This window comes from Candidozyma haemuli, assembly GCF_002926055.2.
Source record: "Candidozyma haemuli strain B11899 chromosome Unknown G_2014730914, whole genome shotgun sequence".
Classification (NCBI taxonomy): domain Eukaryota; kingdom Fungi; phylum Ascomycota; class Pichiomycetes; order Serinales; family Metschnikowiaceae; genus Candidozyma; species Candidozyma haemuli.
In genome coordinates this window covers 18,914-44,352 of record NW_020289905.1, presented here as the reverse complement: position 1 = coordinate 44,352, position 25,439 = coordinate 18,914, and the positions used below count along the sequence as shown (strand labels likewise).

The following is a 25,439-nucleotide window of genomic DNA, read 5'->3' as shown; positions in this document are numbered from 1 at the left end:
CTACCTGGCGGTAATTTTTTGGTTGGTGGAAGCGCAGTTAGTTGTGGTCTAGTACCTTCATTTTATGTACGCATAGACATCTACAACCATTCCCATCAAATCAAAGGATTCCCAATTAATTCCTTTCAAATGTACTTTCTAATTTTTTTTTTTTGTTGGTTCCCCCGCCAGTCCAAACACTTCCTCTACCTCAATCCTTCTTCTACCTCTACTCTACACCTCATTAAAGATAATAGTATTGATTCAGAATCTAACAAGGCTGGCGCCAGCGCAAACGCCGTCGACTTCAGCCAGTGTCAGTACAAACAACATCACTCTACTTACAAAAGCAAGATAGCAGCACCAACAGCAAGACCGCTCAAGCCAACAGCAGCAGAGCCAGCAGCTCCCTCGTAGCTTGAGACAGCAGCTGGAGCAGACTCACCGGCAGAAGGAGCTGGAGCAGCAGACTCGCCAGCAGATGGAGCTGGCTGGGCAGCAGCGCCCTCGTCGTGGGAGTGAGAGTGGTCGTGAGAGTGGGAGTCACCGTGCTCATGGTCATGGTCATGGTCATGGTCATGGTCATGGTCATGGTCGTGGTCATGGTCATGGTCGTGGTCGTGCTCCTCAGCGTGGTCGTGATCGTGGTCGTCGCCGGCACCGCCAGTGGCCTCGGCCTGGTTGTTGTCGCCCAAACCAGTTGGAACGTCACCCAGACCAGTCCACACAACGTGAGTCTCTGGGTGGAAGTGGTCGCCGTGTGGGATGCTCAACACGGTGGTGGCGAAACCCTCTGGGGCGTTGTCACCGTTCCAGACGATCTTGGTCTCTGGGTGGGTGTGGTCACCGTGGGGGATGTCAAGCACAGTGGTAGCAACCTGAGCAAAGGCAACAGAAGACAAGGACAAAGCAGCGATAGTGTATTTCATTGGGAAGTGGGTGAAGAAGAAAAGAGAAAAAAGGAAAAAGAGGGAGAAAGCTGGCCTTTTATAGCCAATTTCTTGTAGAATTCTTAGACGAATTGATTGTGTGTTTGCAGCCATAATGCCAGTTCATGCGGGCCTTCGTAACCGAAGAGCAAAACTAGCACGGTTATGCAACTCAGGGGTTGTGAATGTATCGCCACAAGGCCACGGCTTTTCTCTTGGCACCGCAAAACCGTCACTTCTGGAGCCTGGAGGTTAACTGTGGAGGTATCTTGTTTTGGATAGCAACCGAGAGAAAGAGGGTACTTACTTTGAAATGCAGAAAAGAAGAAAAAGAACATATCTAATTGATCGATCGATCTAAGTAATCTAATTGATCTATTTAATCTGGCACGGCTGAACTTTGACTGCCAAATTACATGCTTGCCTGGACCTTCCTTCTTCCAATAGCTCCAGCCTGGGGGCCCATAACCACCACTTCTCCCTCCACAACACACATTTTCCCACTTTTTTCCCGTTTTGTGTCTGTTTCACTTTTGTCCTTCTCTGTTTTAGGCCTCCTTTGGCCTGGATGTCTATTTCTGTCTGTCCAGCAACTACCCAATACGGCTGCAACACACAAACTGCTTCTGCAACATCGCCTATTTAAGATCCACTAACCTTCGCTCAAGCAAGTGTCTCCTGTGGCGCCCGGCAGGACCCTTTACCTTTTGGTCCGTTTTGGGAGCCACACTGTCCAAATACGACCACTTGCGTGGTTTAGCAGATTTCGGTACCACTAGGGTGTCGAAGAGCCTGAAGAGCCCGGGCCTGAGGGCCTGAAAGGCACGAAAGGCCTGGGCCTGAAGGGAAACTGGTTCCCTTCTGTTTTTTCTTGTTTTCTTTAGTGTAGTTTTTTTTTTTTTTTCATTCATTTCAATCAAATGGAAAGCTCTATACATGTATATATCTGAAAGAGAAAAACCATCAATTACTCAGATCTTCCTCGTCTGACAAAGTCGTGTGATTTTTTTTTCCTCCCTAAATGCTTCTTTAGTGTTTTGCATTTTTCTTGTTTTTTCTTTAGTGTATTTTTTTGTTGATGTTTTGTATATTTTCGAAACCGTGGTTATGGCTTCTCCAGGTGTGTTTTGTGTATGAGTTGCGGGTTTGGAAGAGTAGCATAAACCCAAAAAACAAAAGTAGGTATGAAAAATCGGAAACTGGAAAACGCCAAAAACAGAGCCAATGGGAGCGTTGGCGGCGTGTTTGGGAACGTTCCTGTGGAATTTCCATTGTTTTCTGACCATTTTGGGTCGAGTTGTGGTTGGTGGTTGTGGGAAGCGACGGGATCAACGCTACAGAACGGGAAGAATTGTTTCTTGGGGTTTTTTTGGAGGCTTTCTGGGAGACTGGTTTTTGTAGAGAAAGTAAGGCATTGGGTACTGGTTTGCTGCTTAAGAAACATTACGGAATGGGAGGACTTCCATGGGTAGCTCGTTTTCTATATATACAGCTGGTGGGCGACTATTGGGGTTCCAGGAAAAGACAGGTAGCCACTGACGGAAGAAGCACATTCAGAGGTGAAACCGGTGTTTTTGGACAATGGGTGGAATGCTGTGTTTAATTGGATTAAAGGGACAATTGAGCCAGAGAGGACGGTAGGCTTAATGGCCAGAACCGTGGGAAAATATTGACCTCTCTTTTTCCATAAAAGCAGACCAGGTTCCCATTCCTTAACTGCTGGTTTCCATGAGTAGTTTCAATTGGGCCCAGAAAGGAGGCTTTCTTTCAGGTTCAGCAAGACTCAGCAAGGGAAGGTTTGTCCAGTTTGAACAAGAGATCTTGTCTAAACCAGGGAGGTCTTCTTACTGCTTTTCTGAATACATCCAACCGTTTGGTCCATTGTGGCTTCTTTCCAAAGCCCAGACACTTCAAAAGTAATACCAAACCTTTGGCCCACCCAGACATCCATTTTCGACTTCACCAACTCACCAACGCCTCCTCTCAGGCCACCACAAAACGTACTACTCCAAACGTCGCCCATATAGACAAACTAACCACGGCCACAACCTTCGTTACTGCCCAAATCACCCAAAAACACCTACTTACAAGGTTCAATGGACTGAGCCAGGTCCTTCTGGCAAGCTTCCAGTACAACAGAGCTCCAATGATCAAATGAAGCAAAATAAACACCATGGTAGTCTCAGAAGCTCTCACACAGAATGGGTACGTGTGTCGATAACAGCTGCAGAGGTTGGTGACATACGAAACCCTGTTGTGGATAGCTTTTAGCTGGAAGAAGTAGATAGCCACCAAGAGCCCATCGCTTGCCAACGACCAAAAGTCAATGCCTGAGTGCTTCAACTTAAGAAGCCCTGGGAAGCTTTTCTGGCGGTTTTCAGTTGTCTCAGCTTCATACTCTGGTAGTAGGTACGCATATGCTCCTCCTTGACTTATGTATTCCACACTTGCAGACATCACCAGTATATGAAGCCCTGGATAGACAAGGCAGGTGTAGACGCTTTATCTTGTGAAAAAGACAGCAAAATACGTGGGTAGTGAAAGTTCGAGGCAATTTGGTAATAAGCCTATTTGGGTATATACAACATTCCACCATTGTCAGGGAGTGTCCCAAAGGAGCACCAAAGTCGACAAAGGAGTAGCAGTCGAAAAGGCTTAGAAACTATAAAGCCAAAAAGACTTCTCCACCTTCCCCAGGTCTATACCAACCTACCATAACCGTATCTCATACGATTGTAGATTCGAGCTATCATACCCGTTATAGGCTTGCTAGTCTTAGGAATTTCATCCCAATCGGAGTCTGAATGGATGTCAAAATAGGTCCAACTCCCTTGTGTTTTCGGTAGGTGAGTTCATATTTGCGTACAAATATACTTCACAACACGTAAACATGCCATCACTTTGTCCTTATGAATATACCCAAGACCTACAGGGATGCAATTACATGCCCAGATAAGGAACATTGGCTGCGTGCCATGAATGAAGAACTAGCCATCTTTGTTAAACACAACACCTTCGAGGAATGGGCTACAGATGGGTATTTGCCAGAAAACGCTTTAAGGTCTGATTGGGTGCTACAGGTTTTACACAGAAAGAAGGAGAAGATTACGAAGCTACATGAGTCGATCTTTGTTTCCCTCGAAGACTATTGAAGAGAAACTCACTTGCTACGTTGACAACAGAACGTTCAAAATTCGGATTTTGGAGAGGTTCCTAGATGTGAAGGTTTGGCTTGATTGTCCTTGTAGATTGTAGTAGGGCGACTACACCTGATGAAATCAGTATCGCTGGAAGTCCAGAGGCGATTGCGAAGCCAAAACACAGCTAGTGGCTATGATGAAGGGTTTATGAGAGGCAATTAGGAAATAGCAAAGGTATTATGAAGTATTCAAGTTTAGGCAGCGCTGGGAGATGTTCTAGTCACTGGCATTCTCATGTTCTGGTTGTATTTAATGGCTGCAAACTGTTAACTATGTGAGAAATGAGGTTCCATTAATACACCCAAAATGGTCCTAACAGAAATCTAAAAAGACATTTAAACCCTTAGAAGTGCCCTTAATAACACCATAACTTAGAAACTTTGATTTCCTAAATTTTGGTGGTTTTGACGGAGGGTCTAAGTACCTGGGGTGAGGTATACGGACAGAACCTTAAAAGACACAGAACCTAAGAAAACCCACCCCCAAAGAATCCCATTTCTAATCTAGAATACCCACTAAGTCAGCTCGTTACTTCCCGAAGACTAGTTTTTGTTTTTTGTTCTTTTTGCTGGATTTAGGTATGGCTGTCTGCCTAAATGGTGTACCTGAACAAGGGGTTCTCTTTATCTGTCAAATCAGCAAACTCATGGTTTTCGATCTTATCAAAATCTTCAACATTCGTCCCAGTAGCACCAGCAGCAGCATCCCTGACTCTGTTCTCCCTGGCCATAAGTACCCACACAGCAACCAAGAACAACGTAGTAGCTGCACTGCAAACCACCATTGCAACCTTAGCACCAACGTAATCTGGCGCCTGTTCGTCTCTGAACGTCTGGGGCCCTATCAAATTACCCACACAGTAACCAATCAAAAAAATAGCATTCACAGTAACCTTTTTCGTGTGGCCAGCCACATTAGAAGCACACGAAGATAACCCACAGATCATTACAAGGGGACATAAGTAGAAGAGAGCGTAACCAGCCAACTGGGCATGTTTTCCTGGCGCAAAAGCCACAAGACAAAGGCCCATGAGGACTACAACGTTGGCAGCGTTGGCCCAGAAGAGTCTCTTTGGGTAGAACCTGTAGCAGTATGCAAAAAGAGAACATCCCACCACTTCCACCACTCCAAAGACAACCTGGACTAGAAGCGACTGGCCAACGTCGTAGTCAAACGACTCGTTAAGTAAAATAGACCCAAAGTTGGTAAGGCCTCCGTTGGGGATATTGGAGGACATTCCAATGAAGAAGTAGAGCCAGGTCTTGATATCTGTGAATGCTTCGATGAGCTGGTACTTTTTGAACGTCTTGTTGCCGAACCCTTGCTGGTTGCCTCTGATTCTCTCCACGACGAGTCTTTTTTCGTGTTCGGTCAAAAACCAAGCTTTTGTAGGTTTATTAGGGATATGGAAGAATATGGCTATGCCCAAGGCAATGGTGATGGCGCCAGTGATGATGAAAATCAACTTCCACGCTTCTATACTGTAACTGTTCATATTAGCATGAAGATTATAAGCAATAGCTCCAGAACCAAGCATCATGCCCACGCCGTTGAACGAAAACCACAAGGCAGTTCTAAGAAACACCTCTTCTTTCTTGTACCACTGGGAAGTGACAATGACAAACGCTGGAGTGACCGAAGACTCAAAGGCGCCTAGAAGCGTTCGTAACGCTATAAAGCCCTCGTAGCCGGGAACAGCATGGAGACACAAAATTATGCCCCAGATGATGATGTACACGCAGACAGTGTTGATGACTGGGAACTTCTGTAGCGTATAAGCACATGGGAACTCAAACACCAAGTATCCAATGTAGAACGCAGAACCTGTCCATGAATACATGTCGCCTTCCATATTTAAATCTTCTCTTAGGCCCATGATGGCTGCATAAGAATTGGAGAGTTTATCCATGAATTGCACAGCATATAGAAGACAAATAAATGGAAGAAGAAAGCAGTCAATTTTAAAAAGAAGCTTTCGGTCAGTTTTTTCGTCCAAACTCGGCTGCTCTGTGTCGTGGGACAAAATATAATCCAACGCTTCATCTTTGGTGTCTTTCAAGTGGATGGGTTTTCCCGTATGGGGTGAAACGTAAGTGGTGATACCGTTTTCGATATCCACATCGGTTATAGATGGAGAATTCAGCTTTTTTTCAGACATGGTGGTTGAAAAGTCATTGTGAACGGTTTGGGTTTATATATCGTTGGTCTAAGAGCGGAATAAGCCTTTGCTGCAAGGTGGGTTATTCTTGATAAGAGATATTGGTGCAAAGAGATGGGCCCACGCTGACGAAATAGGCAATTTGGGAATGGAATATGGGGAATTTATGTAAGGCAGTGAGGTTGGTGCTAGAAGAAATTAAATGGTTGGTTGGAGGATGGTTGGTGGATGGCTGGTGGTGGTGGGCTCCAGATAAGATAAGCCAGGAATGAAAAAGGTGTTACTACCAAGGCAGAAAGGACATGGAATAGGATTGGATTTACCTGAAATCAGTCTTCTCTTCCTGTTATTGAAATTTATTAAAGTATATAAGAATCTTTTTTCTTCAAACATATACAAAAGACCTTCTTGTTATCTAAGCATTACTGGCTGCACATATAAACAGGTAATAGACAACAGCATCCCATCTCTCCAACGCTATTTTTTTACATCATCCAACAAATTCCAAAAAAACTCTCAAATCCAGTCAATTCCTCTCCCAAGAAATCGCCGTGGCCAAAAGATGCCCAGACGAAACTTTAACCGTTTGTACGTATTTTCTGCACATTGGTTCCGATAACGAAGCTGCTAGAGATAAGGAAAGATCGAGTTTCGCCGCAAGGCAAGGCAAGGCAAGATCTAAAGACATTTCCGCTTTCGTTATCGTAAATGGTCCTTTAATGAGCGTACAACTATCTATTTATACTCCCAGACTGCCACAATGAACTGAAACAAAGTAACCTCTTCTTTCCCTTAATCTAGAATATCCAGCCAAAGATCTTCTCGTAGAACCACTTAAAGTTCTTGGGATTACCCTGAGACTCTCTGAATGCCCTTTCCTCTGCATCCTTAGCCTTATACTGCTCCTCCTCATAGTCCACCACCTCTCTAAATGTATCCAAATCAACCTCTGATGCTGGGATAAGCCTGGTCTTCTTCCAGAACTTCCAGCCCACGAAAAAAGTATCGAAACTGGAAGCATAATGTAACCTGTAATGAAGGTCTCATAAGGGAACTGATCACCCAAGAACACCGTAAAGTTCTTAGCTAGCATGACAAACACACAAAGACCCAATGCAAAGTAGGACCCAAAAGGCTGCAATGGCGAACGGTAACTGAGGTCTTTCCTGCTGTATCCTTGCACTTTCATTGCTCTCATGAAGCGGATATGGACGAAAAGAATACATGCCCAGGCAATCAAACCAGCTAGAGAAACCACATTCACAAGATGGTCAAACACCTCGGCAGCTTCAGAAGAAGTGGTCATAAATCCCAACAAACAGAACAAAAACGAAAGAACAATGCCGTACATGGGCACACCGTTGCCGTTGGTCTTGGAAAAGAAGTGTGGAGCAAAACCTGCCACGGCAAGCCCATATATGGTTCTGGAAGCAATGTACATGTCTGCTGTGGCAGCAGAGGTGATGAAAATCAAGATACATGCGTTTATGACATGATCCAAGCCGTCGATTCTGGCGTTGTTGATGGCAATCACAAATGGCGATGCAGATGCAAGGTCTGTTTCTGACCCCAAGAGTCTTTGGTCGTTGGAGGGCACACACATGCCCAAAACCAACACGTTGAGGATATAAAAAATGACAATACGGTAGAAAGTCAACCGGATGGCTTTGGGAATGGCTTTACGTGGTCTGGCACATTCAGAGAAGGTGATTCCCACCAACTCACAGCCAATATACGCAAACACACTGGTAACAAGAACAGAGACAAAGGAAACAAACCTGCCAACGTCTCCTTCAACGTGTAGCCCTCGTGAAGGCTCAGCGTACTCCTTGAACGCTCCTGGGTCCTGCCAGTACCTGAAACCAAGTCTATCTCCAGTAGGAGAGCCACCCAAGGCAATGACAAGCAATAAGATGATAAGACCAAGACAAGTAGCCACTTTGACGACAGAAAACCAGAATTCGATTTCTCCAAAAAAACGAACGCCCAAAACATTAATAAACGTAATCACCACAAGAAGCACCGCTATCCATACGCCAGGGTTGACTCTCTCCTCGTCTAGCCAGAATTGCATGGTCAAAGCACCAGCAACCAACTGGTTGGCGGGCACCAACAAGAAAAGAAGCAAATACGTCCATCCACAGGCGAATCCAAGGGCATCATCAACATACCTTCTGCAATAACCAGCAAAACCATCAGCCAAGGGAATGAAAGTAGCGATTTCGCCCAATGCACTTAAAACCATGAACACCACAAACCCAATCACTGAGTAGCTGATGAAAATAGCACCTGGACCTGCTGTTCTCAAAGCAGAGCCTGTTCCAATCAACAAACCAGTTCCAAGTGCTCCGCCAATAGCAATCATCGATAAGTGTCTGGCGTCCAAAGCTCTTCTTAGTTTCTGGTTATCGGCAGTTTGTTCCAAAGGCCGGTGGGACACAGATAAGGTTAAGTTTTCCCCGGTATTTCGAGACACATTATCGCTTTCTAAGATATTCTTTTCGTAGTCGTCTTTCATGGTTGACTTTTTAATGGCTGCAAAATAGAGAACGGTCTACGCTGCCTTATAAAGACCTCCATGTGAACCCGGTTACGGAGGCCAAGAAAGATACCCGGGGACGCCAAATACCAAATACGCAGAAAAGAGAATCTCCAGTTATTCTTCCTTCATTGCTTGACTGAACGCTGCTGCTATCGTAGAGTATCAACAAAGATGACAAGAATGCCAAGCCCCAGCGCTCTTGGCCCACCCAGGTGTTTAGATGGTTCTAGGGAAGTAGGAGCCATAAGAAGGGATAGAAGTAAGAGATAAAGACATTTTACCTGTAAATTTATAAAAAAACCAAGGATTGGTGCTGATGGTAGACGCCCACCGTGCTCCTAACCTGGAGTAACTACTTAAACACCATCACCAACTACGCCAGATCGATCTTGGCACGGCACGGTGCATGTAGAAATATGGGGTTCACAAACCAATATAAAGGATAGTATTGGCTGCGTTGCCAGATAAGCTGATAACAATTGGCAGGATTGGAAATCGCCGCATGGAGATGAGTCTTCAACGGGCCTCGTCCATTGTGATCTAGGTGGGTTCGTGAGGTCATTAAAGGCAATGGAGAGTGGTTGGAGAAGAAACGGGTGAGTTTGGGAAGTTTGGTGAGGTTTGGGTGGATCTACTGGGGACAATTGGTTGGTGATACTAAGTCTGGAGCAGTGCTACAGACGATAAGAAGAAACAGGAAACCACTGCAAACTGCTCTTTTTTTTATCTTATCGGTGGATAAGCAGCTTCGAGGGGTTCTACGGCGTTTTTCTGCGGTCAGTTCATCTATCAATGCTTTGTGGCCGAGTACTGAAGACATCTGGTAGAGGGGTACACTAAAGACCAAGAAAACAAACAGGAAACGTTGCGTGCCCTAGACTGGGCCAGCTTCAGTTTAAAAAATCTCTTAACGATATACGCTGGTTTACATTTACGGTGGCTGGGGCGGTGGACGTCAGACTTGGCAAAGTATGGGACCACCAGACCGTCAGGACCGTATTTGGCTACCCGGAGAACCGTCTTCGTGGATCCATCTTCCATGGTGCTACTCCCATAGGTACTTGACCATTCTCCAGCCATGGTGCCTTCCTGGAATAGTTTCTGGGTTCTCCTTGACATGTCTGAACAAGGAAACCAAATCCACCTCAGAGGACTTTCTGATCTTGGTTTTTTTCCAGAACTTCCAGAGGAAGAACAAAAAGGCGTAGAGTGGGATCACAAAGTACGAACTGATGAACGAAGATACATCGAAGTTGCCTTTCAAGAAGTTATGGTACCCTCCAGTTAAGAGAAGAAGCAGGAACCCAAATAACGAAATATAAGCACCAATATGGGCAAATGGCATCTTATAAGGCAAGTCTTCTCTGGAGTAACCCTGAGCTTTCAACGCTTTCTGGAGAGAAATGTGGTTGATTGAAATGGCTATCCATGTAACAAGAAGGTTAGCACTTGTGATGCTCTGGAACCAGCCAAACACTGTGGCAGCACCTGAACTAGCGTTCATATACGCCAAAGGCATGAATCCAATGGATACAATGACAGCCACGTAAGGTAAACCGAACCTGTTGGTTTTAAGGAAGAACTGTGGTGCTTGTCCTTTTGCAGCCAATGCAAAGAGGTTTCTGGAAGATAACATGACACCCAAGTTGGACGCAGAAAAGGCTGAAGTCAACACAATCACGTTGATGATACTTGGAAGGCCTTTAATACCAGCATCTTTAATGGCAATCACAAAAGGCGAGCCAGTGGAGTCTCCAGTACTGTTAGCAATCTGAGGGTTTTCAGCAGACAAGATAAGGGTAAGACCAAACACTGTAAGCATGTAGAAGCCAAACACCCTAAAAAAAATTCTCTTTCCTGCTGTATAGATAGAGTGTCTTGGGTTCTGTGTTTCACCAGCATAGTATGAGATACCAGCAACACCACCATAAGCATAAACCACAGATCCAGAAGCTTTCCACCAGGAAAGGAACCTGCCCACGCCTCCGTCAGTATAATACTCCCTGAAAGGCGTTTCTTTCCAGTAACGGAACCCAATACGGTCAACTCCCTTTACTCCACCTAGATCCATGACAAGAGAGAAAATGATAAGTCCAAGGATCAAAAGGATCTTGAGGATTCCAAAAAAGAACTCAATTTCTCCGTAAAAACGAACCTTCCAACAGTTGCAAACAATGATAATCGCCAAAAACACCGTAACCCACACCGCAGGGTTCAAGTCACTCCAGTATCTCATAATAAGTGCTGTAGCAGAGAACTCACTTGGAATGATGGACAGGTAGATGCCCACCCAGCCAAGAGCAAACGAAAACGCTCCGTCAACGAAGTGTTCACCGTGTCTGATGTAAGACCCAGTCACAGGCATAAGACAAGATATCTCGATCATGGCAAGCTGGTTCAAACCAACAAGAACACCAATAAACAAGTAAGAAAGAATCATACCCACATTCCCGGTCAAATGCAACGTTCTTCGACTCGACAAGAAAAGACCAGTTCCAAAAACACCCACCAAGGTCAACATCTGAATGTGACGCTGCTTGAGACCTCTGGAGAGGTTCTTATCGGCGCCAAAGATGTAGTCATCGATTTCTTCTAGTTCTTCAGTGTAAGACTCCAAGTCGTGGACATTTACGTCGACTTTGTTCTTCTTGGGGAAGCTGGAAGCAGCCGAAGACGAGGGCTCTACTTGTTCAGAAGGTTTAGGCTCGCTCATGGTAAGGCTGGTTTGTGGTTAGTTCCAGAGCATGCTGTGGGTATTATATACTTTTTGCCAGAGGATAATTCCGGTCCCTGGAAGATGCAACTTGAATTAACTGGTTGCAAAAGTTTAGAGGACCCTCGAATTATCGTTCTTGAAAAGGTAACACTTAAGCACCAGTGCAGAAACCCTGGTAACGCCCTTCATAGAAAATAAGGTTGATAACGGTGCCACGTCCAAGTACGGCTGGCGTTTGGAAATTGTGGATGACAGGTTCTCCTTGGCAAACATCGAAGGTGGAAGCTTTGCTGATACCTTCCAGGCAAAAGTGCCTCAACAAGGCAGATTTAGTATTAGTCGAAAAGAGAAAAAAAAAAAGAAGAAGAAGAAGAAGCCAAAAGTTAAAAACACCTTTAACCTACTATGTCACTTCTCCACCCCTCCTGTGTTGTCCCTGGTTGTTCCTGACAGCCGTTTGGGAACTGTCGATCCACAGCATGGCAGCTTATGTAACCCTGCGTTGACTCACGAAGAAATCGAAAATCGGGCCACCGATCGAAACGAAGCAAAAGAAGCTTCCACTGTGGCTGGAACGGCACCGTCACACGATCGTATCTGACAACCAATTGATACTATTAAAGACATGATAACAGAAAAGTGCGGCTCATGGCTGCAAAATAAGAGCCACAAAATTGCGTGATGTCAGACCAACGGTGGGTTGACGTGGAGGATGTTTGGCGAGTCAGGGAGGGCCGTTGGATAACCTTGGAAGTTATTTGGTGGTTGGAGGTGGGTTTGTGGGTTTTGGGATGGTGGGTTTCTGGTGGTTTCTGGTGTAGCAAGGCTTTGGGGCTTAAACTGTGTGGATTTTGGGGGAAGTGGAAGGAGAAGGCTTGGGTAAGGTCCAGGCAAAGCGAGGAGCCGTAAAGAGGCTTTTTTTTTTGAAGGCTTTTGTTCGGTTGCTAAGCGAATGGCTTGGGTGGTTAGTAGTATCACCAGTGGATGGTACTGGCTGTGAGAAGCAACCAAAAGAAGCATTTTCATCTGGTAACCCTAGTTTGGACATGCTTAGTACCTGTATTGGGCCTGGATTGCCTCTTTGGATGCTCCGTTTATGTGCTTCTGGGCCTCTGGGCCTATGGGCATCTGGGCCTCGGAAGGGCCTGTCGACTGTGCTACTTCAACTACTTTCTAGAACCCTTGGTGACACAGATCCTACACCACCTCCAAGCAACATTGCCTTCTAGCAAGTTCTACACTCGTTTCAATATAAACGTGTAGCAAGCATGTTGGTTTGTGTGAACACAGCTTTCACAGAGTTACAAACGTGAGAGCGTATATGTCTGGTTTCCCGGGAAAACCGTTGATGGAAGGTAAGACTAGACGTAGTGGTTTGTGTACTGGCAACCCCAGGTTCCTATTGGTCGACTGGAGAGAACCAGAACCGTAGAGGTCTTTATAGCGGTAAGCGCTTAGAGGAATGTGACACAAAACTGGCCCCGGAGCTTCAACATATGATAATGTGAGAATGAGTGGAAGAATCCTTGGTTGGAGAGGTTGATAGAGAAAGAAAGTGGTCTAAGTTTGGTCGGTAAATCAGCTTTAATCCAATGCTCCTCCCTCACCTTCAAAAGCCAAATCCAAAGACCTGACACAACAACGATATCGAAACTCCTTCCCAAGTCTTGGCATTGCTAACACTTGATGCTTTTGTTACTCATGTCCAGATCGTTCGATACCAGTTTTGCGTGCTTCACTTACACTAAAGAGACCCCTATTCAATTACACCTTGATGACCGCTCCTTCATTTGCTTGTCTGGACAAGAAAAGACGGAAAACCATTGCTCCTCTCCAACGTTTGGTCCACTTTAAGCGAATACGTAATGTTAAGCGACCTACGTAGGCAATTGAGCAGCTTCAACACGAATATTGCAGTTACCACATGGTGCCTACGGTAGAAGTTTCTCTCCAACCTTTAGCATGTGTTCGTTCCGGAGGATATAAAGTGGTAGCGTTTTCCCTGATGTAGTTCCTTTTCACCAATCAACCATGAAGCTTCTGAACCTTTCTGTATCTGTCTTGGTTGCAAGTGTTGCAACTGCTGCAGTGATTCCATTGACTGGCGAGTCTGAGGTCGTTTCCAACCTTGAAGTACAAAGAGACGTTGTCCCACGTACCAAGAGAGAAAACGGCCCAGCTCCTTTGCTCAGAGTGTCTAAGCCTGCTCCTTCTAGATACATTGTTACCTACTACGAGGACACCACTGTTGAACAGAGAAAGCAGGACGCAGAATGGATTGCCGGTCTTGTGGAGCACGGTGTGAAGAGAGACGCTATTCCAGAAGGCGACGAAGGCGAGGTGGAGTTCTTTGACTTCTCCAAATTCAAGGGATACCTGGGATACTTTGACGAGGAGGTTTTGGACCAGATCAAGGAGAACCCATTGGTGAAGAACGTTGAAGAAGACGAAGAGGTGGACCTTTCTGGTATTGTCAGTCAGGAAGATGCTACTTGGGGCCTTTCCAGAATCTCCAGCCGTGAGAGACCTTCCAACTCAAGCTACATCTATGACGACAAAGGCGGTAAGGGCGTCACTGCTTATATCGTGGACAGTGGTATTGAAGCCTACAAGGAAGAATTTGAAGGCAGAGCCACGTTTGGCGCTGCTTTCCAGTTCCCTTGGAGCCAGAAGGATTTTGCTGGTCACGGCACTCATGTGGCAGGTATTGTTGGTTCCAAAACCTACGGTGTAGCCAAGCAGGTGGACCTCGTTGCAGTTAACATTGCCACGATGTTTGGTTTTGTCTTGGCTTCGAAAATCGTCAAGGGCTTGGAGTTTGTCGAACAAGAGCACAAGAAGCAGGTGGCTGCAAACATTCCTGGCTTCAAAGGCTCTACTGCCAACTTGTCTGTTGGTAAAATCAGCGCCCGTTCTGTCACTGGCGCTGCCAACTCGTTGATTGATGCTGGTGTTCATCTTATTGGTGCTGCTGGTAATGACCAGGAAGATGTTTGTCACAGCACCCTAGTTCAGTCTGAAGCCCTTATTGTTGGTGCCACAGACATAAACGACGACAGAGAAACGATCTCCAACTTCGGTCCATGTGTCGATATCTACGCTCCAGGTACCGATATCCGTTCTGTTTGGACTCTCTTCGACACCAGAGCCATGACTGGTACGTCTATGGCTGCACCTCATGTCACTGGTTTGATCTCGTACTTCCTTTCTTTGCACCCAGACTTGCAGTCCGAGTTCAACGCCAACGTTACGCCCAACGACCTTAAGAAGCAGCTTATCAACTTTTCCACCAAGGATGTGATCAAGGACCTTCCTGAGGGCACTCCTAACAGGCTTGCTTTCAACGGTGCCCACGACCCACACCAGATCTGGAACTACTGATGGCGTGGACGCTAAGTAGTAAAAATGTATGTTTGATTTGAGAGAGATGTAGAAGTAGTCTGTTGGAACGGTGGTTCACTGGGAGACCGGTTTCGGTTTCTGGACAACCTTTCCGTTAAGTACGGCTTGGAGGGCAGAAACGCTTCAATTGCGCTGCAAGGGGACCACCAGGGTCAAAAGTCGTTGGAAAACAAAGAATAAGGCTTTTACTACGTAGGCGTAGTTTATAAGGTTCTTGTAAGTGGTAATGGAGGGTCGCATTTCGTATAATTAGTGTACTTTCGAGGAAGAACCAAAAATGACAATCTTCAACAAGTGCTTAAAAATCGAAAACAAATGAAAATGTCTTCAAATTCGCTAGATTAGCTTAAAAGGGGCCAGCAAACCGGCAATACAAGTTTCACTGGCACTGCTCGTCCTGGTGCTTCTCTATGGCTGTTCCATGGATTTGCGATTTTCACCCATAGTTAAGCAAGAACCTCAGTGAGGTGGTACAAAAGTAGAGCAGAAACGCAGGTTTAGCTCACAGGGTTTAAATCGCTTATTGCTGGACGACTGATACTCTTTCCTTGAACAGAGTCGGTCAAGTATCAAATATTCTTTCAGTTAACGCCCTTCATCAGCCTCTGCCCAGCCACACTAATCCACAAGCAAAGCCTACCTTTACTACCAGAAAAGACATGTACTACCAGGAAAGCCCTATAGTTTCAAAGAAACCGCCAATGGCTTTGACATAAGCCCTTCAAATTTCCACCGTATCACCTTGACATCGGCTCTTCATTGGGCCGATGCGCTTACACGGCCTTTGCCTAAGGTATCCGCACGATGAACATCAAACCTCCATCTTTCCACTAAACCAGCACCACTACACGCAAAATCCCACTACCCGATACACCACACAGTGCCCTCCAACGTCCCCCAGACCAACAAAACCCGGTTATGGGGGTTGATTTGTAGGGTTTTCAAAGAAACCCGTGCACCACAGAAGCTGTCACCAAAAGCCCCACGGCTGAGCTCGATCCACTAATACCCTTTCGCAGAACAATGACTTCCTTCCATATATAAGAAAACACCAGATCAGGGTCTTTCTTAGATCCCACCAATGTCCAAAGCAAATCTCGCCATATACATCGAAAACCCCCAACTATACACCACCGGCGACACCGTCAAGGGCAACGTGCAATTGACAGTGGAAGACCAACTCAACCTTGAATCCTTGGAAGTGTCACTTTTGGGCATCGCCAAATCCAGAAACCATACCTACAACAATGGCTCGTATACTGCTGGGCTGGAGGTCCATAGGCTTTTGCAATTGACGGCGAAGGTGTTTCCTCCGCCAGATATCCAGAATGTGTCGTCTTCCAAGAAGTTCACATTGACCAATGGAGAGTACAGTTATCCGTTTGAGTTTACGTTTCCAGGGATCGAACATGTGGCGCAGTGTGTTCAGGATAAGAAGACTTTCCATTCGAAGTACTACTTGAACAGGGACAAACGAGATGCGGTGACGCTTGTGGGCAGTTTCTATCAGCAGGAGAACTCAGAGGACTACTGTTTTGTGCAATATAGTATCGATGCCAAGATCAACATGGCGCTGATGTTTCGATTTGACATCAAGCACTCGGAGCCGGTCTACTTTGCGCCTCGCAACACTGACATTGTGTTTAGTCTTCTACATATTTGTGATAAGTCAAAGAAGCTTCTTGGAGATGAAGACTACGCGTGCCAGAAGGTGAAGTACGGCATTGGCGACGAGGCCAAAGAGGGTAAGAGCTTTTTCAGGAAGTTGTTATCTTCGAACGCTGTGAAGGTGCCATTTGAGCTTAAGGTGAGGTTTAAGAGTGTCTCGCCGGCCGAGACAGAGAAAGGAACCACCAGCAGAGTGCTAGAAGGCGGCAAACGACTCTCTACTCTCATTGATCTTGACCTAACTACCCCATTCTCTCACCAGAATCTCTTGGATGCTCTTGGCGGGAACAAGGCAGAGAAGAAGGGCGTTTTGAAGTCGCCAGTGGTGAGAATCACACATGTCAAGGTGAAACTCATTCTGTTGCTAAGGTTTCTCGGTGCCACCGAAACCCATCTGAAAATCAAGCACGAGCTTCTAAACCAGAACCTTGACGTGGAGGTGCCGCTTAGTGATTTCGAGAGGGAGGAGTACAACGGAACAGACTTGTTCTTCAAGACATCCTCCAAGTACCACGACAAAATAGCCAGGAATATCTGCTACCGGTTGAGTCTAGATCCTTCGTGGTGGGACTGCTACGTCAATGACATCGGCCAGTCGTTCTTGACATGCAGCATACGAAAGAACGTCGAGCTATACATTCGCTTAACCATCGTTTCTCCAGACAACCCAGACAAGCCCATACAGATCAAGAGCACGTCTCCGATAGTTTTCTACAGACAAGAAGGCTCCGAGGGCAACGTACCATACTTGAACGGAGGAGAGCACGAGCAATTACCAGAGTACATGCCAGCGCCGCCTCAGTACGACAGCGATGATAATCAGGAAACAAAAGGAAGCAGGTTCTTCAAGAATGCAAAATAAATTTCCTCATATGTATGCCATAAGCTAAACGAATGGATGATACCGATGTAGGTGGGACAAAAAGAAAACGAAAGTCATGGTCTTCAGAACCAAGCGAAGCCGTAAAGAGCACCATCAGAAGAAGGCTCAGAGTAAGTGCTGGACAACTGAGTGAATGGAGCAGACGAGTTGGATGTCGTCATAGGGCCAGTGGAGTTCGAAGGCATTGTGGAGTTTGCTGGGAATGGAACAGTGCTGTTATTTCCAATACCTCCAGCAGAAGACGAAGGAAGCACTGGAGCTGCAGTGGTATCAGTCTTCTGACCTCCAGCAGTTGTTTGAGCACCAGCAGCAGTAGATGTACGTGGAGCAGCACTGTTGGGTGACTTTGGTTGAGTAGGAGACCCAGCATTGGTTACAACCACCGTAGTGGTTCTGTCGAAGTCGGGACTTCCATTTCCAGAGCCATTGCCAGGACCATTTTCAGGACCATTGCCAGGTTCTCCATTACCAGGGTTTCCATTACCAGGGTTTCCATTCCCAGAGCCATTGTCATCACCACCCCATGGCTGGTTACCAGAACCATCGCTAGGGTTACCTGGAGAGCTGCCTGGCTCTTGTGGAGAGCTGTTCCCGTCACCTGGGGCGTCACCTGGGGCGTTGCCTGGACTGTTTCCAGCGTTAGTTCCATCATCTTGTCCATCCAGCGAGTCAGTGCCAGTGCTACCCTGATCGTCTCCAGAGTCAGGACGACCACCCTGTGAACCAGATCCAGAGTCATTGCCTGAGCTGCCGGGGCTGGAGCTACCGTCAGTAGTGTCGTTTGGAACATCACCAGAACCGTCAGTACCTGGCTGACCAGGAACCTGTTCTGGGTCCTCTCCAGCACCGCCCGTATGGTTAGCTCCAGGCTCTTCACCTTGTCCAGAACCAGAAGTACCTGGGGAGCTACCGTCGTTTGGAGAGTCACCAGAAGAGCCTGGGAAGCCACCGGTCTCCTGGTCAGACAGATCTGTTGGCAATGGATCATCCTGGGCAGCAGTCTCTTGACCATAACCGTCTTCAGTATATGCATAAGCACTAGCAATAGCAGGATCAGTACCGTAAGCAGTAGCGTAGTCAGTAGCATAAGCTCCTCCATTATCGTTATCAGTAGACTTAGGAGAAGAGCCATCATCATCACCAGGGCCTTGGTTTGGAGACCCAGCTTGAGTGGGTTGTTCCTGGCCTGGAGCAGCTTGAGTGGGTTGTTCCTGGCCTGGAGCAGCTTGGGTAGATGGTCTCTGTGTGGAAATGCCAGTAGATTCTGGAGCAGCTTGAGTAGGAGCAGCACTTTCTGGACCTTCATTTGGAGCAGAAGCTGCTGGAGAGGTGGTAGCTTGAGTAGAGGCAGCAGGGGAGCCTGGAGTAGACATGTCGTTCTGGAGAGTAGAACCAGTCTGTGGAGTTCCCTGAGTACCAGCAGCTGGCGATGTAGCTTGGGAAGCAGCATCTGGAGAACCTTCAGAAGAAGAGCCTACAGAGGGAGAGCCTCCAGAAGGAGAGCCTCCAGAAACAGCATCAGTTGGAGTACTGGAACCTTCTGGACTAGAAGCACCTGGTACATCACCAGTAGAAGAGCCTGGAGCAGCAGAGGCATTCTGAGTAGAAGGAGGAACAGTAGAAGCACCATTTGAAGCAGTCTGTGGGCTCAGCTGAACGCCAGCAGACGCTGGGGTGGGTCTTTGGGAAGCAGCAGATTGCCCAGGTTCAGTACTAGCTGGAGTAGTTCCTGGAGATCCCAGTCCAGACTCCAAAGGAGCTCCACTGGCGCCTGGCAAGCCCGTATCTGGCGAATCAGTAGCAGGACTAGAAGCGTTTCCAGCGTTACTGCCTTGGAAAGACAGTGCTGGCGTAGAAGCAGCATTACTCACCGGGTCCGACTCAGTCTGAGGAGCCAGCGAAGGCCCAGAAGACATCGCAGGAGCAGAAGAGCTGCCAGAGCCTTCAGAACCATCAGAAGTAGGAGCAAGAGAGCTGCCAGAACCATCAGAAGTAGGAGCCATGGAAGGCACCAAAGATGTAGTTTCTCCTGAAGATGGTTCAACCAGAGAGTACCCCAGAGGAGCAAACGTCTCGTTTGACCAACGAACAGGCAAAGTGAGCGCCTGGGTCGAGCCCAAAATGAGTGATAGAGTAACGAATGGAAGCATTTTGATGGTGGGAAAGCTCCAAACGAAAGAACATTCTACGTTTTATAGATCCACAGCACACCACCAATGAGGCTATGGCGAGTAGGACAATTCCACGGCGATACCCATGATCCAGGGGGGCCTGGCTGGATCATACCGTTGTCCCTGGCCCTGAATATCATCCCAGACCACCAACAAGGCCATATGGAGATCAAACGGTGTAGCAGAGGAATGGCTGCAAAATAGAATGTGCAGATCGTCCGGGGATCACCAAAGCCATTCTGGAAGCGACGGTAGCGAAGAAACCCAAGGAACAAAAAAGAAAAAAAAAACGAAAGTGGCACAAAACGGCGATCTCCATTACAAATGACCCATTTTCTTCCTTTTTTTCTATGGCCTTCACCGGCATCGCTTAAGCGAAAAGCCACCACCCTTGCATTGCCCAATGGAATGAAGAATGGTAGCTAGCCAACAGAAGGTCATGGGCCGAATAGCTTCCAACAAATCATAGGCACCCAGCATTCCAAGAAAAACAGCATTTTAGGGCGGGCAGCCACGTTTCTTCATATGGCTGCAAAAGATCCATCAGATAATGCCATCAGATAACCCACATGGAAAACAAGAAAAAAAGCCCCAGAAAAGACACCGCTAAACGAACCGTTTCTACTGGCTGTTTACCTCCCCCAGCACCAAGTTCCCAATTCCCAAACGGCTAGCGCCTGTCACAAAGCCGAAACCATAAAACCAATGCAAATCCACGCCAACCGAGAAAAAAAAAAAAAAAAGAAAAATAACGTCGACATCACCATACCGAAAAGAGAAACCAGATTACGAACGGCGGGCTATTTTTCCCACCTGTCATTGGCCAAAAACCGTCGGGAACCCGGCTCCCCCAAACTCTTGGTGTTCCTATTTGCCCAGAAACTTGAACACCTTCCTAAATAGTACAACCGCTCCACTCATATTCCGTGGCTCCCAGGGTCTGGTTTTCTTGGTTTAGTAAGCTTGGCTTGGCTTTTTTTTTTTTATTACTCTTTTTGCCACTATGGCGTGAGCGAGATGGTCCGTTCGGATGCCCAGTCGCCGAGTCGGAGATTGGCTGAATTGTGGGAAAGTAGACAATCTCTATGTATGGAAATCTGGACAAAGAGCAACTGGGCCCTGGCAGATGGGAGTGTACAGAGCGAGGTGGTAGAAGAAGAAGGTCAAAGAGAAGGTACCGAAAAGCAGGTAATTTTGAGTCCAGAATTGGTAACTCCTATTGGGCAAGTGGAAAACTCCCACGGTGGACAAAACGACAGAGGGCTAAGAAAAAATGGATTTAGTTGCTTTACGCGCTGTACTGAGATGGATCAGATAAATGTAGCGAGCTTGAGGTAATGGGGGAATATTATTTGGCGGTGGGGCGGGTAGTGCGGGGCACAGAATGTGGGTTTATTATTATATGTCGTCAATGGCCTTAGTATGGAGCCGGGTCTCCGGGAAATAGGTAGTTTTGCCGGGGTGAAAAAAGGTACTTTGCTGTTTTCGGTGCGGCATAAAGGAGGTTGAAAGCTTGTCATTTTGCCTTGACGTACGAGTCAATCTTGGCGTGGCTGCCTGCAGGACGTCGTTCTACCAGTGAAATTGTGGATTCCACGTATGAAACTCGGCACTCAGTGGGCCTAGTGAGCTCATTTTTCAGCACCCGCTGGGCATCGCGAGCTCATCGCAGCACACGAATTTTCAGGCAGCAAGCACAAAGCCCCAGGGTACAGCGGCTGTTTCTGTTTGTTGCCTCCAACAAATTATCTAATGCATCTTTGTGCGTCGAGCCGCACGACCTGCGCCAAGCCTTTAACTATGCGTACCATGCAAGAAACCTTCCACAAACCAATCTTCACCTCCAATGATAGTAGCCCAAAATGAAAAAATAGCCAATACCAGCCGGAATTGAAGATCCCTGGCGGCTGATTCTTTTCATCTTAGCCGCTAGTGTGTCGAAAAAGCGCCCACAAAAAGTATTTAAAAGGCCTGCCTTGCCTCTGTGCTTCAAGTTTATTTCTTACCCAAAACCTATTTTCTTAGACAATCATAATGAAGTTCTCCACCCCAATTGTTCTTGCTGCTGCTGCTTCTGTCGTCGCTGCCGACCTTTCTTCTGGTGAGGTTTACACCACCACCACCGTCGTCACCAACAATGACATGACCTACACCAAGACCAACACCCAGACTTACACTGGTCAGGAGACCACCGAGCCAACCGCCGGTACTTACACTTACACCATCTCCAAGCCAAACGGTAACAAGATCATCACCAACACTTACGGTCAGGCTACCACTGTTTCCACCAACAAGCTTGTCTCCGGTCCAGATGAGACTTACTCCAGACCACACACTGCTGTTGTCCACAAGTCTGAGGTTACTGACTGGTACTCCTCCGTCTCTGCCCACAACAACGGTGAGACCCAGGCTGCTTCTTCTTCTGGTTCCGGCTCTTCCGGCTCTTCCAGCTCTTCCGGCTCTTCGTCTTCTTCTGACGGTGCTGGTAACGCTTTGCAGCTCGGTGCTGGTGTTGGTGCTTTCGGTGTTGCTGCTGCTTTGCTCTTCTAAGCGTGCGGGCCCGCTTGTGTTACTTTTAGATGTACAAATTTGACTTTTAATACATAATTGAATTTTCCACATAATAGTAGCAATGCATATCAAGATTTTCTACATGACGTGTGATTTTCAGCCTAGGCTCCACCTTGGAAGCTATGGAAGTATTGGACGTTATTCGATGCTGGTTTCAGGCGTTTATCACTTTTTGAATCCATGCTGATAACATGACGTTTCTCCATCTGTCAAAATCTAAAAACCCCCACTTCTGTCATTTTCTGTCATCTCTTGACACCTTCTGATCTTATCTGATAATGTGTTTTCTACTTCTTGAGTGACAGAGGGTGCTGCCACTCAATGCACGTCAAATTTCTTGACTGGCATTTGGAAAGGTTGCATCTGTGCGGCTCATCATCAAGAATCCTTGGAAGAAGCCCTGGGCATGGTTTGGTTCCAGCTCTGGTTGCAAAAGAGGACTTTCTCTGGCGATCTACAGCCGTCAAGGCTACGCTTTTCATGTTCTGCTCTTTTTTTCCCGTTCTTTTTAGGCCCATTATAAAGCATCGTCTGTATATGCCGCTTGCTGGACAAACGAAACACAATACCGTGCCAAGGCATGTCAAGTTCACATTGGCAGGTATCCAGACGAAGTGTTTCCGAATGATCACATCCAAATTATGCCGAAAGCAAAAATGCTAAAGCAAGTACCACAAACTGCTTTCCAAGAATCCTTTTGCAGCTCCCTGGCTCATTTGTGAACCGTCTCGGCTTCGTGGATCGAAGTCCCGACTGGAATATTTAAACACTGCAAAATTCCCACCATTTTCCTAATTTTTTTTATCCCAAAATTATAATCTTGCCAACTATGAAGTTTTCTACCCCAATCGTGCTTGCTGCTGCCGCCGCTGTCGCTTCTGCCGAGCTTTCCCTGGGCGATGACTGGACTTGGACAAGAACCATCACCAACAATGACATGACTTACACCAAGAAAGGAACTACTAAATACACTGGCCAGCCAACCACCGAGCCAACCTCTGGTACTTACACCAACACCGTGACCTTCGTCAACGACGGTAGCACCCGTTACAAGTATGTGACTAACACCTACGGCCAGGTCACCACCATCACCACCGATCACGTCGTTTCTGGTCCAGATGAAACCTACACCAGACCTTTTGTCAATGCCATGCACACTAGTGAAGTTCCCAGCTTCTTGTCCTCCCACTCTAAGCACATGTCTGAGGCTTCTGAGGCTGACGAGTTCACTGCTAAGCACGGTACTGATGCTGCTAAGTCTCACGACAAATTCAAATCTGAACTGAAGACTGGCTCCTCAGGCAACGCTGGTAATGCCTTGCAGTACGGTGCTGGTCTCGGTGCTTTTGGTGCCGTTGCCGCTTTGCTTTTGTAAGCGTGCCCGTGTCCAATGGACTGCTTGAGTTAATTTTTTCTATGTACAAATTTTGCTTTTCATAGTGCTTAATGCTTAATTTTTGAAATTTTCCACAAGACCGTAGCAACCCCAAGCTTCCACGGATACGGTGAATTATGGTTTAAATACTCCGTTTTTCAAGTAAACTACGGTTTATCTCTCCATTTTATAACCAGACCATATTCTTCTTCCAATATTTTAGCAGAATCTTCTATGGTGTCAAGAAGAAAACGCAATCTCGCTTCCGTAAATTCCTCTTTGCACGACTTTCAATACACTGATCTGATCAGATAACTTCAATTATTCGCCATTAGGTGCCATACAATGCTGCCACTCCATGCACGTCGTACGCCTTGACAACCAATTAGGCGATGCGCGTTGTGCGGCGGTCCTTCAGATTTACTTGAGCTGCTTTGGAGGTAGAACGAAGCAGATTTAGGAAAATCCAACTTGACCAGGAGTACTAAAATGGGGCACTTTAGCCCGTACCAGGTTTTTCCAATTTTCTAGGCCTCATTTTCGCAATTTCATTTGACGTGTTTTCACGAAGATTTGCTTCAAAAACTTACACAATACCAGTGCCAAGAAATATGTCAAGCTCATTTGGCACCTTTCAAGTCGAGGTGCCGCCAAATTCAACCAATCCTGTCAATCCCGGGCGGACCCCAACTATCCAGAAAGGTATAACCACGAGAGGCGGCAAATTGAAAGAAGTATTTTATTCTCCGTTGACCGGTTTCTGGCCCCGGCTCGGCTTGAGCTGGTTGTCCCGATTGCAATATTTAAACACACCGATTTTCCCTGATTTTCCACTTTTTTTTATTATCATTAACCCCTATATTATGAAGTTCTCTACTCCAATTGTCCTTGCTGCTGCTGCCTCCCTTGCCACTGCTGCTGACTCCCTGTCCTCCTCCTGGACTTGGACCAGAACTATTACTAATAATGATATGACTTATACCAAGGAAGGTACCGAGCTTTACACTGGCCAAGCAACTACCGAGCCAACCTCCGGTACAGTGACCACCACCATAGGTTTCACAAACGAAAAGGGCGAGAGCACCCGTTTCAAGACCATGACCAATACCTACGGTCAAGCCACTACTATCACTACCAACCAGGTCGTGTCTGGTCCTGATGAAACCTACACTAGACCTTTGGTTCAGGCTATGCACACCTCCGAAGTGTCCAGCTTCTTGTCCTCTCACTCGTCTATGATGTCTGCTGCTTCTGAGGCTGACGAGTTCACCTCCAAGCACGGTACTATGGCTGCTAAGACTCACGCTAAGTTTAGTGGTTCCAGCTTTGCTACTGAGAGTGGCTCCAGCACTGCCGCTTCTTCTGGTTCTTCTTCTTCTGACGGTGCCGGTAACGCTTTGCAGTACGGTGCCGGTCTTGGTGCCTTTGGTGCTGCTGCTGCTTTGCTTTTGTAAGCGTGCTGAAAGCTCACTCGTCTAGCGGTTCCAGCTACATGTTCTAATTCTACTTAATATATTGTTTCCCTTACGAGGTCCGTAGCCAAGCCACCGCACCGAGACATGATAGGCTGGAAGCCCTAGCATTTGACTTGGTACTTCGGTTTTCCACGGAACGCCGAGGGAGGTACACTGTAAGACTGGCAAAAAGACAGAATTCTGAAGAAAAAAAAGTGGCCCACTTTTGCGTCATGGCCGTATGGTGGGCCCAGCCAATCCCGACCGAAAGGAGTGGGTAATTACAGGCATCTTGTGCAATCTGATAACTTTCTATGGAACTTGGCTTTGCAACATGTATAGTAAAGTGCAACAATAAGAGTGGCCGCAGACGCACCTGCAGGGTGATTTT

General features: G+C 46.7%; 10 protein-coding genes across 10 annotated transcripts; 5 read left to right on the top strand and 5 right to left on the bottom strand. All coding sequences in view use genetic code 12, as the record gives it.

Moving 5' to 3' along the window:
• Positions 1–320: 320 nt before the first annotated feature.
• CXQ85_004171 (uncharacterized protein) lies at positions 321–908 on the bottom strand (the record flags this gene model as incomplete). Its single annotated transcript, XM_025487799.1, has 1 exon — positions 321–908. One exon carries the CDS (start codon positions 906–908, stop codon positions 321–323), a length of 588 nt encoding a protein of 195 aa, XP_025341607.1.
• Positions 909–4,700: 3,792 nt separating this feature from the next.
• CXQ85_004170 (allantoate permease family MFS transporter) lies at positions 4,701–6,266 on the bottom strand (the record flags this gene model as incomplete). Its single annotated transcript, XM_025487798.1, has 1 exon — positions 4,701–6,266. The coding sequence occupies one exon, from the start codon at positions 6,264–6,266 to the stop codon at positions 4,701–4,703; it is 1,566 nt and encodes a 521-aa protein (XP_025341606.1).
• Positions 6,267–7,063: 797 nt separating this feature from the next.
• CXQ85_004169 (uncharacterized protein) lies at positions 7,064–8,784 on the bottom strand (the record flags this gene model as incomplete). The annotated part of the gene is made up of 2 exons (XM_025487797.1): positions 7,064–7,277; positions 7,322–8,784. The coding sequence occupies 2 exons, from the start codon at positions 8,782–8,784 to the stop codon at positions 7,064–7,066; spliced, it is 1,677 nt and encodes a 558-aa protein (XP_025341605.1).
• A 1,069-nt stretch (positions 8,785–9,853) lies between these two features.
• On the bottom strand, positions 9,854–11,521 carry CXQ85_004168 (uncharacterized protein; the record flags this gene model as incomplete). Its single annotated transcript, XM_025487796.1, has 1 exon — positions 9,854–11,521. The coding sequence occupies one exon, from the start codon at positions 11,519–11,521 to the stop codon at positions 9,854–9,856; it is 1,668 nt and encodes a 555-aa protein (XP_025341604.1).
• A 2,034-nt stretch (positions 11,522–13,555) lies between these two features.
• CXQ85_004167 (S8 family peptidase) lies at positions 13,556–14,905 on the top strand (the record flags this gene model as incomplete). Its single annotated transcript, XM_025487795.1, has 1 exon — positions 13,556–14,905. One exon carries the CDS (start codon positions 13,556–13,558, stop codon positions 14,903–14,905), a length of 1,350 nt encoding a protein of 449 aa, XP_025341603.1.
• Positions 14,906–16,007: 1,102 nt separating this feature from the next.
• CXQ85_004166 (uncharacterized protein) lies at positions 16,008–17,456 on the top strand (the record flags this gene model as incomplete). The annotated part of the gene is made up of 1 exon (XM_025487794.1): positions 16,008–17,456. One exon carries the CDS (start codon positions 16,008–16,010, stop codon positions 17,454–17,456), a length of 1,449 nt encoding a protein of 482 aa, XP_025341602.1.
• An 83-nt stretch (positions 17,457–17,539) lies between these two features.
• Positions 17,540–19,627, bottom strand: CXQ85_004165 (uncharacterized protein; the record flags this gene model as incomplete). The annotated part of the gene is made up of 1 exon (XM_025487793.1): positions 17,540–19,627. One exon carries the CDS (start codon positions 19,625–19,627, stop codon positions 17,540–17,542), a length of 2,088 nt encoding a protein of 695 aa, XP_025341601.1.
• Positions 19,628–21,682: 2,055 nt separating this feature from the next.
• Positions 21,683–22,198, top strand: CXQ85_004164 (uncharacterized protein; the record flags this gene model as incomplete). Its single annotated transcript, XM_025487792.1, has 1 exon — positions 21,683–22,198. One exon carries the CDS (start codon positions 21,683–21,685, stop codon positions 22,196–22,198), a length of 516 nt encoding a protein of 171 aa, XP_025341600.1.
• An 850-nt stretch (positions 22,199–23,048) lies between these two features.
• Positions 23,049–23,594, top strand: CXQ85_004163 (uncharacterized protein; the record flags this gene model as incomplete). The annotated part of the gene is made up of 1 exon (XM_025487791.1): positions 23,049–23,594. The coding sequence occupies one exon, from the start codon at positions 23,049–23,051 to the stop codon at positions 23,592–23,594; it is 546 nt and encodes a 181-aa protein (XP_025341599.1).
• An 863-nt stretch (positions 23,595–24,457) lies between these two features.
• CXQ85_004162 (uncharacterized protein) lies at positions 24,458–25,048 on the top strand (the record flags this gene model as incomplete). The annotated part of the gene is made up of 1 exon (XM_025487790.1): positions 24,458–25,048. The coding sequence occupies one exon, from the start codon at positions 24,458–24,460 to the stop codon at positions 25,046–25,048; it is 591 nt and encodes a 196-aa protein (XP_025341598.1).
• Positions 25,049–25,439: the final 391 nt, after the last annotated feature.